At 49.3% G+C, this 12,142-nt stretch overlaps 1 protein-coding gene across 1 annotated transcript in view; it reads left to right on the top strand.

Annotated features, from left to right (window-relative positions):
• Positions 1-12,142, top strand: part of INSC (INSC spindle orientation adaptor protein) — a 118,904-nt gene that overhangs the window by 103,494 nt on the left and 3,268 nt on the right. The window contains exons 10-12 of the mRNA XM_032427126.1: positions 3,326-3,392; positions 7,463-7,618; positions 9,076-9,152. Coding sequence (XP_032283017.1) covers positions 3,326-3,392; positions 7,463-7,618; positions 9,076-9,152 — 300 coding nt within the window. The remainder of the gene's footprint in view (positions 1-3,325; positions 3,393-7,462; positions 7,619-9,075; positions 9,153-12,142) is intronic.

Raw genomic sequence — 12,142 nt, 5'->3', positions numbered from 1 at the left:
TGTAAGAGGGTTCCCCTTTCTCCACAACCTCTCCAACATTTGTTGTTTCTTGCCCTGTCCATTTTTGCCATTCTAATTGGTGTAAGGTGGTATCTCAATGTGGTTTTGATTTGGATTTCCCTGATGGCTAATGATGATGAACATTTTTTCATGTGTCTGTTAGCCATTTGTATGTCTTCTTCAGAGAAGTGTCTTTTCATATCTTCTGCCCACTTTTTGACTTGATTATTTGTTTTTTGGGTGTTGGGTTTGAGAAGTTCTTTATAGATCTTGGATACCAGCCCTTTATCTGTAGTGTCATTTGCAAATATCTTCTCCCATTCTGTGGGTTGCCTCTTTGTTTTGTTGACTGTTTCCTTTGCTGTGCAGAAGCTTTTTATCTTGATGAAGTCCCAAAAGTTCATTTTTGCTTTTGTTTCACTAGCTTTTGGAGATGTATCTTGAAAGAAGTTGCTGTGAGCGATGTCAAAGAGTTTACTGCCTATGTTCTCCTCTAGGATTTTGATGGATTCCTGTCTCACATTGAGGTCTTTCATCCACTTTGAGTTTACAAGGGTTCTTATAGAATGAGGCAGGAGGGTCAGTGTCTGAAAGTGGGCTCCGAGTGAGGAAGCAGAGTGATGTGCCGAGAGCCAAGTAATACGAGCAGCCTCTAGAAACCAGGAAGGGCAAGGATGTGGATTCTGCCCTAGAGCCTCCAGAAGGAATGCAGTGCTGCTGACACCTGGGTTTTAGCTCCTCGAGACCCATGGAGGGCTTCTGACCTTCAGAACTGTAAGGTAAAATTGTGTCGTTTTAAGCCACTGAGCCTGTGGTAATTTGTTATAGCAGCAACAGAAAACTAATACACTTCCATCAACCAAGGAAAGGCTAAATAACATGGCCAAGATCCTATGGAAAAGAAATGACACAGCTCGGATTTGGAACCAGGCTGATCCCTGTGCTTAGCCGCTACACTGCACTGCCTCTCACCTGGAGCCTCTCTTGAGGCTGATATCCTCTGTATTCACTGAATAACTGTGGAGGGAATAGTACTCTTTCACTCAGGAGGAATAGGACTTAATTGAAAATCATCAGACAGGATTGAATCAGCCGTGGCCGGGGGGAAAACTGTCTGCCTGGCTCTTGCACTCTGTCCCCTGACAGCATTGTTATCGTGTCTCCAACAAGGTACACCAGTTGTCCCTAAAATCCCATCCCTGCACTTGACTTCAAGGAGAAGTATTGATCCCCCTTCCCTGCTACCTCACGGTGCGTACGCAAGCATGTTTCAGAAGGGGGACTCAAAGCAGGGCATAACTGGCATTTATTCAAATTGTGCTTAATTGAATACTTCATCTGAACCTCAGAAAACCACATGGGGTACAGGCTCTGCAAAGAGGAAGTAATTTTCATTAACAGGATCTAAATTAGCCTGACACAAAGACCTACATGGGCCTGTGACACAGCTAATAATTGCCATGTAATGAACCTGGTGCTGCAGACAAAGGTTTCCTTCTCCTTTTTTATTTTGCCCTTGCTTCCTTGCTTCCTCCCTTCCCATTTGGATCTGTGTGTCCAGGAAGCATCTTTATCTGGAATGGTTGGCTGGAGACGGTTGGCGGGTGGTGGCTCTGGGTGATGGGGAGAGAGGTGCTCCCTGCTACTGCTAACGGCCCAGAGAAGGCCGAGTGAACTAGAATCTGACCCAGGCTTAGCCTCTTGTTTCCTTCCTTGTAGGACTGTGCACTTCAAGCCTCTTGGGGAACCTTCCATTTTTCTGACTGTGTCTTTGACCCATATTTTCCCTCTAACTCCTTCCCCTCGGCCCATACACACTCACAGCCTTAGAAGGGGAGGAAAAAGAGCTTCTAAAGATGAATCCTTCTTCACTCCCTCCATAGAACATCCAGGGGGCAGAATTGCCTGTGGGATAAAGCTTTCAGGGTATTCTCTTGTCCCTCCCCTGGCAGCCCATCTCCGGCATGCTTAGCCAGGCCCCTGATCAGGGCTGAGCTGCCAGGGCTGACACATGGCAGCCTAAGAACGCATATCCAATTTCAACATGTGTTTAGTGGGGACGGGCACAGATATTCTATGAACATGGCAAAATTTTCCTTTCTGTGTAAAAGAAGAGATTTATTATATGCATTTATGTATGCAGAATAATATGTCAATATTGAACCAATTAAAATCTAGATAATACTCTTTCTTGGTAAACATCACATTACTATGCATTATTTAGTTCCAGAATTTAAGCTGCCTGAACTGTCCTCAGTAGACTGTCAGCTGCTGCCACAGAGGTGGGGACACGGCCTCCAGTTAAAATGTGCCACAAGCGTTGAAGAACCCTTTCGAGAGAGATAGGACTGCACCAGTGAGAAGTGTTTTCCATTTTGTTTTATCATTTATTTTAATTACCACTCAAGAGTGCTGTCTGCTTCTGTGGCAGTGGGTAGGTTTCATTTTGCCATTTATGTCAGGAGCAGTGTCTTGGGTGGTATCTGAGTTAATAGGTGCCAAGTTTCCAACATTTTCCAATGGTGTTTTGGCACCTTACAGTTTGGGGTCTGTAAGCGGTCCCTTGATGGCCTATTCCTTAATCCAGTTTTGGGCAGTGAGTTCTCTCTGCAACTTTGATGATGCCAAGGGGTTGGGGTGGGGTGGGCTATTGGCTACCCAGCCCATGCGGTTGTAACCAGGCTCGCTGTCCACCTGGTGTCAGCATGTCTTTACCTCAGACAGCCCTTCAGGGATGAGCAACAGGCAAGGACTGTAGACTGCAGACTTGTAAAGTCAGCCGAGCAAGAACTTTCTCACCAGATTCCATACAACACATGACACTTGCAGTGTAATGCTGCCCTTTGATCTTACTCACGGTCTCTAACTTGACCTTGATATTCATTAATTTCAGGTTGAAAGTAGGTAGGGTTCACTATCAGGGCAAGAAGCTAGGATGAGCGAAACCCAAGCCAGGGGAGGGGTTAGCCAGGAGTCTTCCAGTTCTGTCTACATTTCAGGGTCTGGGGCTAGACGTACCCTGTAGAAGGCGAGGGGGCCCCCGTTTTCACTCAGGCCACATTGTTCTCTCCAGTGGAGTCCTAGGGTCCCCGGGGGCCACCCCAGGGCCACATGCTGATGAATGGGAACCAGTCACTGGGGAAATACATGTGGGAGGCAGGAGCCCATGAGGATGGAAGACCATACCATGAGGGCACGGCCCATGCGGATGGGAAAGAACCACAGGCTAAAGGAAAGCTTTGTAGCTCCTGGCTCTGCTATCCGCAGAGGGCACCGCCTGGCTCAGGTGTGCCCGTCTTCTCAGATTCTCAATTCTCTTTTCCAGATTGTGACCATCTTGGCAAACCTGTCTGTCCTCGAGCAGTGTGCGTCTGACATCATTCAGGAGAATGGTATGTCTTTTCAGCGGTGTGCACGTTGTATGGATTATCCAGGACCGTGTGCCTTTGTGTTTGTGTGAAGGTCGGTGTGTTGGTCTGGAAATGTGGGCGTGTGTGTCTCCACAATTATGTGAGCATATATGTGTGTGTGTGTGCATGTGCGTGTGTGTGCGTGTATGCGTATGTGTACAGCTGGGCCAATGTGTAAATGCTTGTTTGCTTTCAGTGGACTTCAAGTCTCGTGGGAGACAGGCACTGAAGGAGAAGACAGAGCATGTCGGACGATGTCAGTGGCATGCAGAAAATAAAGCAGGATGGGGGGTAGGGTAAAGTAGACCCAAGGTGAGGGGTTAGCAGGTGCTATTTTAACTAGGGTGGTGAAGAGTAGACACACATTTCATTACGATCCAAAAATGTAAAAATCTCTTCCTGCCAGAGGATGCATTTGGACTTTCAGTCGTTCCTATCATATTGGATTCAGCCTCCCTCAGAAAGCGGAAGCGCCTGAGGAGGGGGAGGGTGGGGAGCAGGTCGGGCCGGCCTGAACCCTGGACCCCTCACCCCAGAACAAGGCCATCCCCCTGGCTCCCTGGTCCCACTTGCGCCGAGGGTATCTGCAGGGTCCAGGTGAGGTGGGCCGGGTTTTGCTGGCCGGGGAGCGCCCTCTCTGCCTCTGCCGGAGGTCAGGACAGGTCTGTCGCCCTGCAGCTGGGACCGCAGAGTAAGGGAAATAAGGGAGCGATTAGCAGCCGGTTGGAAACCCGAGAGGCTAATGAGGATGAGTGAGCTGATATCTGGGGCCAGTTGCTTCTCCTCTTCTTAAACCCCCTTCTCCCAGGTCGCCCCGCTGTTTTAGCAAACACACACATTCCCCATCCCCCATTGCCCTATTACTAATTGAAAGACATCATTTTGTGTTAATTTTATGTGATTGAGCTAATAATGAAAACCTTTACTGAGCCAGCTGAGGCTGAGCGACTGAGGGGTGTCATTCGCAGCCCGTTCCTTCTGCACTCAGAGCCTTAAGTTCAAGTGGTCAGCGGCAGTGGGTCTCCAGAGGCCTAGGGATTTGGGATCAGACATCTGGCCTCTGTGGAGGGTTTGGTGGTTTACAAAGGGCTATTGTCGGGCTCGTTCAGTCAGCAGTTAGAGACCTACTCCATCCCTTGCATTGTGCTGGACAAACACACACAGAGGTAAAGAAATCCTTGGCTTTGCCCTAGAAGGAGAGCCCAACTGGGTAAAAGTGATAATGTGAGATAGTGCGAAACTGACAATAAAACCATGCAGCAGAGGGGAGTTGCAACGGAGAAAACTGGAAACAGACTGGGCTTGAATCCTGGCCCTGTAATTTACCAGCTGTATGACTTCTGCTTTTCCGTCTGCAAAATGGGAATGTACCTACCTCACTGGGTGACGTGGGGATGAGTATAAAGCTTGTTAGAAGAGCATCTGGAACAGAATGCATGCTGTGCCGAGTGCACCTGCTCTTTCCAGAAACAGTGGCTGTCTCACGGGGCTCAGCTGAAGGGCATTTGATGGGGCAGAACTGGAGGGATGGGCCGTGGTGGTGAGGCAACCAGCACCCGCTGGAGCTCAGTGGGATCCTGGGGGGAACAGGACAAGCGCTGTTGTAAGGACTGGGCTCTGAAAGGCAGTCCTCTTAATAGGAATGCTTGAGACTCTGATGTGGCTTGCCCTGAAGCCTGGTGATGTTGTCTCTGTCCTGCCTGAATTGTGTGTGAGTGTTGGTGGTCGGGGTTGGAGATGGGGGTCAGACCGGGAAGTCAGAGACTGTGCTGCTATCACCCCTATATGGGGAAGCAGGCCAGGGCAGCCCAAGCTCTTACCTGTCAATCCACTGACATCAGTATCCCTCTTGTGGCTTCTTCCTGCAGGGGCTGGGCTCAGCTGGAGAGAGTGTTGGGCGGGGAACAGGGCGTTGGGGGCTGGTCTCTGAAGATGTAACTCCAACCTTCAGGTTTCTGGTCAGGACTTAGGAAACACACTGCAGATTTTACTAGGCAGCCTCAATTTCATGGTGTCTTATCTTTTTCTAGATAAAACTTACAAAGTATATATTTAAAGGAAACTTGGATTTTATCCATTTGTAAGACTTTTCACATGAATGCATTCATATTCATTCATTTGATATTTATTCAACAAATATTTGAGCGAAGGACTATTCTAGATACTTCAGCTATTTCCATGCAGGAGATGGACACAAATGCTTACCCCCTGGAGTTTACCTACTAGTATATGAGAAACTGGTTCTTTGTCAGATTCCAGGTGCAAAGTGGGGGATGGGAAAATGGCTTCTGTATGGGAAACTTAACCAGGAGTTAGCAAAATTTCCTGAGCTTGTGGCACTTCCCATAGTTGTCGTTTTGGTGTCCCCTGTTCATGTGCCCACAGGCCATAATATACATACCTCAGGACATTCATGGTTATGACTTTGTCTTAGAGACATTGCAGGCATAGGGAGCCTGAGGACTATGAAACATTCAGTGGTCCAGGAGAGGGTTGGGAAGAGAAGCACCTTGCCCTAGGGTTAGCGTGTGTGCTAGCAGAAATAATAGGGACTATGTCCCTTGAGTCTGTAGGAGGGAGGAATGGGTACTTACAAAGCTCATCAGAAAGAGAAATGGCCTCTCCCCAAGACTGAATAGTCTCAGGGCCATAACTAAGTGACTTATAGCCCCTGTGCATCAGCGGGATCTAGGAGAGTTAGAAATCACATTTGGTTCGAGCAAGATTCAGAGAGGCATGTGGGCTGAGGTCCTGGACTGGAACTGACTCCTGTGTGAACTTGGGAAATCATTTTCTCTCTCCAGACCTCGGGTGCTCTTTTGTGAAATGGAGAGGGGAGTGGGGCACTAGAGCTCTAAAGACCCTTCTGGGTCCATGGTCTAAGTCAGAGGTTACAAACTTAAATGACTATATCCAGACAGGTAATATAAATGGATGATGTAGGCTCAGCAGGGACTGGGCCAATCTCATTTAAAATAGCAAGCTTATAATAAGCTTCAACAAATTGTTGTCATGAAGAAATGTGGGCCCAATGTGAAGTCAGGAGGTAATTTTTTTGGAAGCTGGATTTTGATGGAAATCTTCCAATTTTCATAATAGCAAAATTAAAAAAAATTTTAGACACTGTGTGGAGCAACAGAGCAAAGTCAAATACATTCATGGGCCACGTCTGGTTTAAGTTCTAAGCTGGTAGGTGCCACTGGGTGCAAGGAAGGGGAGTGGGCTGGGGCAGGTAGGAAACAGCTCCCCTAGGAAATGGACTTTTACTACAACCTGCAGGATGGGAATTATTTAGATGGAGTGTGAGAGGGAGAAGGACATCCATGCAGAAAAATTAGGTGGCAGAGGCACTGAGGTGGGAGTGAATGTGGATGTGAGCTTGTAGAACAATCAGAAGACAGATCTGGTTTCAGGGGAGGGCGGTAAGACTTTTCAGCTGACCCAATTCAGGCCTACATCTCTCAATCCAACTATCTACCCTCCTCCCATGCTTGAATTCCCTCTAAAATATTTGATCTATTGCTTATCCAGCCTAGGTTTGGGTCACCACCCACGGGGGACTTGTCTCCTCTGGACTGATTTCTGAGGCAGCTGGATCAGAGGTGAAGGAGTGATGGATAACCAGATTACCTGAGTTCTGGTACCAGCTCCCCAACTACCAACGGTGTGACCCTGGAGAAGAGACTTCACTTCTCTCTGGGTCTCACAGTGAATTATACTAGTATCTAGTTCACGAGATTATTGGGAGGCTTAGGGGATCGTGCATTTATTGTGCATTCAGTACAGTGTCATGCATACAATAAAAGCTCAGGATTAACATTTAAAAAATCAAAAGGGATGTCCTCCCAATGTCCCTTCCAAGTACAGTGACTTAGTACATGGAGTCAGAGATAATCCCAGGGCAGAAGGAGTAGAAGAGTTGGCCTCATCCAGCCTCCTTCCCGTGGTTGAGACCCCCTACGTCTGGAGCTTTTGCAGCCATCCATCCAGCTGGCCCCGGGGGCAAGTCTCCTGCTGGGGCAGGCGCCAACCATTTCTTGTCTCCTTCCCAGGGGTCCAGCTTATCATGGGTATGCTGTCTGAGAAGCCAAGGTCTGGAACCCCTGCTGAGGTGGCGGCTTGCGAGCGAGTCCAGCAGAAGGCCGCGGTGACTCTGGCCCGTCTCAGCCGAGACCCAGAAGTGGCCCGGGAGGCAGTGCGGCTGAGCTGTAAGTGGTGCCGGCTGCGGCAGGAGGGGGGAGGTGGGCGTGGGGAGGGGAGCACCCCCGGTTTCATGGTGGCCTCAGATGACTCAGAACCAAGGCTGGCTGAGGTGAGCCGCACTCTCTGGGTGCCACAAAATGCTGGGATGGGGGCCCAGCGTGCAGCCCCTCGTCTACCTTGTAACCTGGGGCTGAAGCTAGAGAGGAGAAGGTCTCAGAGAGGCTAAACCCAGATGGAAAAGTGACTCCCCTGCAGACTTCCCACTAGGGACCCCGTTCCTTCATTCGCTCGTTCCATTTCGTCCTTCACTCACTCGCTCAATTACTCGCCTCCTCGCTTTGTTTCCTTACCTGCTCATTTGTTGAGTCACTCATGAATTCATCCTTTTGTTCATTCATTAACTCATTCATTGCTTCTCTTATTCACTTTTCATTCATTGCTTAATTCACTCATCAAATCACTCATGCATTCAGTTTGCCACATTTACCCAATGAAGGTGTTCAGAGCACCCCCTCCCTGCTTGACTCTGTTCGGACCGCTGGGCCTGACGCAGGGACGGGAACATTGTCCCGACCACCAGGGCTTACAGCCTCGTGGGGGTGGCAGACATGGAAAGAAAAACATGCACTTGAATGCCACAGAGCAAAATTCAAAGTCTGTCTGGGCCACGTTTGGCACCCAGGGGAGGTAGCTCACATTTATCCGCATGGGTCCAGGAATATTTTAGCAAGGACGTGAGCCTTCAGCCGTGGTTTGAGGTGTTATTGCAGCGTGATGGTTGAGAAAGGGTGCTCCAGGCATGAGGACATGCAGGTACCCGGCAAATGGCATGAGGTGGCCCAGGCTTCCGGCTCCAGAAAGACTTTCTGGAAGGTAAACATACAGAATGTGTCTGTACACCTTTTTATTAATATCTTACGAGTTGGCTTTTTGTTTTGTTTTTGTTTTTTTGGAGTTTGTAAAAAGTCCATTTACATTGAAAAGCACAGTCCTTTATTTACCTTTCCTCTGTAAAGGCTGAGGAAACATTAACCTCAATCTGAAGTTTTCTGTCCTCTTAGCTGCAATATATTTTCTGACTGAGATAGGCAACTGGGAGGAAAATGGTATTGGGCAGTCCTGCTGATAGTGATGTCAACACTCGATATAGTTCTGGCAAAATCAGAAGTACCCACACGGGAAGTTCTCTCTCCGAGGTCCCCAGTACGTTCTGTTGCAGTTTTCCCGAGCTCAGTGCTGGCCCTGACCAGGGTCCGTTCATACCCAGGGGAGCAGGAGGTCTCCACCACAAGCTCCTCCAGGTGGGTTTAGCCCCCGTTCCATGGCCAGTTGGTGAGCTGGTGGGGCCCTGGGGTCGCCTCCCTCTGCAGAAGGCTGTGTGAGGGAAGGGGAGCACCTCTGGGTCAGGTCTGGCCGGGTCCGTCCCCATCCTGGGCATGACGCTCGTGTGTGTCTCACGCAGGTATGTCCCGCCTCATCGAGCTCTGCAGGTCGCCCTCCGAGAGGAACAGCAGTGATGCTGTGCTTGTGGCCTGTCTGGTGAGTTCTCCATAGTCCCCCAGCTTCCTCCCCAGGCTTTGGGACTGCAGGCCAGGGGCCAGGAGAGCTGGTGATGCCTTGGTTGGCCTGAGTAAGCCGTGAGACTTCTCGGCACTCAGCTTTTCTCTTTAAAATGGTGATAAGGGTATTTCAGTTCATTCATAAAACTGTGAAGAGAAGGCGTGCCTGGGCGGCTCCGTCAGTTGGACAGCTGACTCTTGGTTTCAGCTCAGGTCATGGTCTTGGGGTCTTGGGAACGAGCTCACATCAGGCTCCCTGCTCAGCGGGGAGTCTGCTTATCTTCCTTTCCCTCTGTCCCTCCCCCCAGCTCATGCAACTCCCCCCCAAATAAATAAATCTTAAAAAAAAAACTGTGAAGAAAATGATATAAGGTCATATATGTGAAAGATGGGGGGCTGGGGAACCCTCCCCCATGCATACTTTTAGGAACCATGAACCTTTGAGGTTCTGAGGAGTCTCAACAGCCAATCAAGAGCAGGGTGGCTGGCGGGCAGAATGCTAGGAGCTGGTAGCGACGCCATGGTGCTCGCAGCAATGGGAGCTAGGGTATGGAGGTCTCCTGTTCTAAAGGGGACATTGGGAGAAGAGCCTCCATCCTCTTGGACAGAGCCCCTTTACCAGCTCTTCCAGCTTTGTAGCTCCCCCCTCCTTTGTGGAATAGGACTCTAGGCAGTAGGACAGGACAGAAAGTGTTATTCGCCAGGATCTTCAACCTGAACCAAACAAGTGCATCTCACAAGGTCCCCACCCAACTTCTCCTTGCTGCTTGGGGCCACCATGAAAGAATCACCTGCACCAGATGGTAATACATGCTTTGTCTCTACATTTCCTCCCTTCAGGGGCTGTCCTGAATCCCAAAACAGAGTGGCCTCCAGCTGGAAGCATGAAAAAGCAGGGAAGCCAATATATAAACAGGCCATTTGACTTCCAGAAGGGAGTGCCAGATTCTTGGTTGGTCCCAAGATGGGGAAGTGATGGATCTGGGGGGCCTTCAAGCTGTTTCACAGTAAAGCCCCCTCTGCACCCCATCGTTTTTTAGACTAAGCTCGTCTCATTTGGGAGAGCTCCTGATAGTCATCATATGGTCATAGAGACAGGAGGGCATTGCAGTGAGACACACCTGTCTTGGTTTTGCCATTAATGAGCTGCGTGACATTGAGTAGGTCACTAAGTGCTTGTAAATCTTATTCAATAAATATTTACTGAGTGATTCTGTGTGCCTTGCACACTTCTAAACTATGGGGACACAGCTGTTGGGGGGTGGGGGGAGACAAACATGCGGCTTTGATTCTGGTACATGCAGAACAACCTTATCGGTTTTGTGCCTTTGGTGATCTGGTACAGCTTCTTGATCCCTTCTAAGAATAATGTTTTAAATGCATAAACCAAAATGTATAGAATTAAGAATGAAACTAACTCTATTAAAAAAAACTATTAGAGTATTTATATGGGATATATTAATATATGTACTTCTAATGAACACATTAAATAAGAGATAGCAGTGGGTCTAATGAGTATTATAACCTTGACTAGCAGTGAGCATAAATGATATCTGAAGGTACCTCCCACAAGAGTTGCTCTGTGACTTTCACTGGCACACAAGTTGCAGGAATTGCTGAGACTTCACAGTCCATGGCTGCACCCACAACTGAAGGAGCGGCTAAGTTTCAGTTGGAGGTTAATAAGCGTAGCAATATCATTTTTCCCTCCAAGTTCACAGACCTTCTTAATTCTGTCTGGCTTAGTGTAACTGGGGCAAACACAATCATTGGCCCCAACTGCCATTTTCTCCACAACTTGGGGGGCCCACAAGTGCCTGGCACTACGAGGCCCTGAGGCAATAATGGGGAGCCATAAAACTCCACGCAGGCATGTGGGCTTGTCACAATTCCTTGTCCATCTTCATTATTAGTTTGAAGTAAAACACGCAGGAGGACTTGGCCACCATCTTTAATCACTTGAAGGTCTTCCCAGTGGAAAGGGAATTACATTTCTCCTGGAGGATGGATCATGGGATGCTGAAGAGAGCTCCTCCCTTCTTAATCCACCCTCCATGTAGCTGCTGGGCTAATCCTAATTTTACAATCACGACACTTCCATCACAAGCCCTTCCATGGTTCCCTTTATCCATGGCCTACTGTCTCTAGCCCTAGACAGTTTGGCTCGAGCACACTGCTGGGGTCCGAAGGCCTCCCACTGCCTCCAGGCCCCGTCCAGCTCAGCCAGGCCAGAGTGCTCTGAGCCACCCTGACATTGCCTTGGCCCCTGTCCTCAGCAGCCCCTTCAAGGTTTAGACCCAAATCCTTCTCCTCTGTGAAGTGTCCTGGGAGCCATCTGTGGCTCAGGGACAGGGAGTACATGGTGTGCACCCGGGCCTGCAGGCTGGGATTTTGTTTTCTTCAGTAAGAGGCAGGTTGTGTGATCCAGTGTACCAGGTGTTAAAAGGGGGAGGCTCTTGGAATTCAAACACAGGCCTGCCTGATGCCGAAGGGCTTGACATTGTGGTCAGACCTTCTTGTTTTCAGCCATGTTTTCTCCCCCATGTCTTATGGCCCTGGTCTTGCTACCTCGGCTCCTAGTGGGTTTTTGTGTTTCTTCCCCTCTAGTCGGGAACCTTCTTAGGGCTGGGGCCCTTTTCCAGCTCTTGGTATCTCCATGGGACCTTGGGTTTGGTGACTCTTTCTTGCCTGGCTGAGGGACAGATAGACTTGTCTTCCCACTCCTAGGCCCCAGAATTGGCTGGTGTTGATTTGGGTCCCAGAAGGGGTTCCACATTTGAGTGTGGCCCCCTGGCTGCTGCGATGGGGGCCACTGGGTGGCTGACCTGGCAGATGGAGTTGGAGGCTACCTCTCCTGCCTTCCGCACGGCCTTCTCCCCAGCTTCTAAGGCTCTCTTCAGGTGGAGGGAGGACGTTTCAGTTATTGTCTCCCACATCTGGGAAAGTGGCAGTGCAGATTGCCTCTCGCAA

Source organism: Phoca vitulina, unplaced genomic scaffold (assembly GCF_004348235.1).
Source record: "Phoca vitulina isolate PV1807 unplaced genomic scaffold, GSC_HSeal_1.0 scaffold36, whole genome shotgun sequence".
Classification (NCBI taxonomy): domain Eukaryota; kingdom Metazoa; phylum Chordata; class Mammalia; order Carnivora; family Phocidae; genus Phoca; species Phoca vitulina.
Note: the sequence above shows the minus strand (reverse complement) of the source record. Positions and strands in the feature narration are given on the sequence as shown.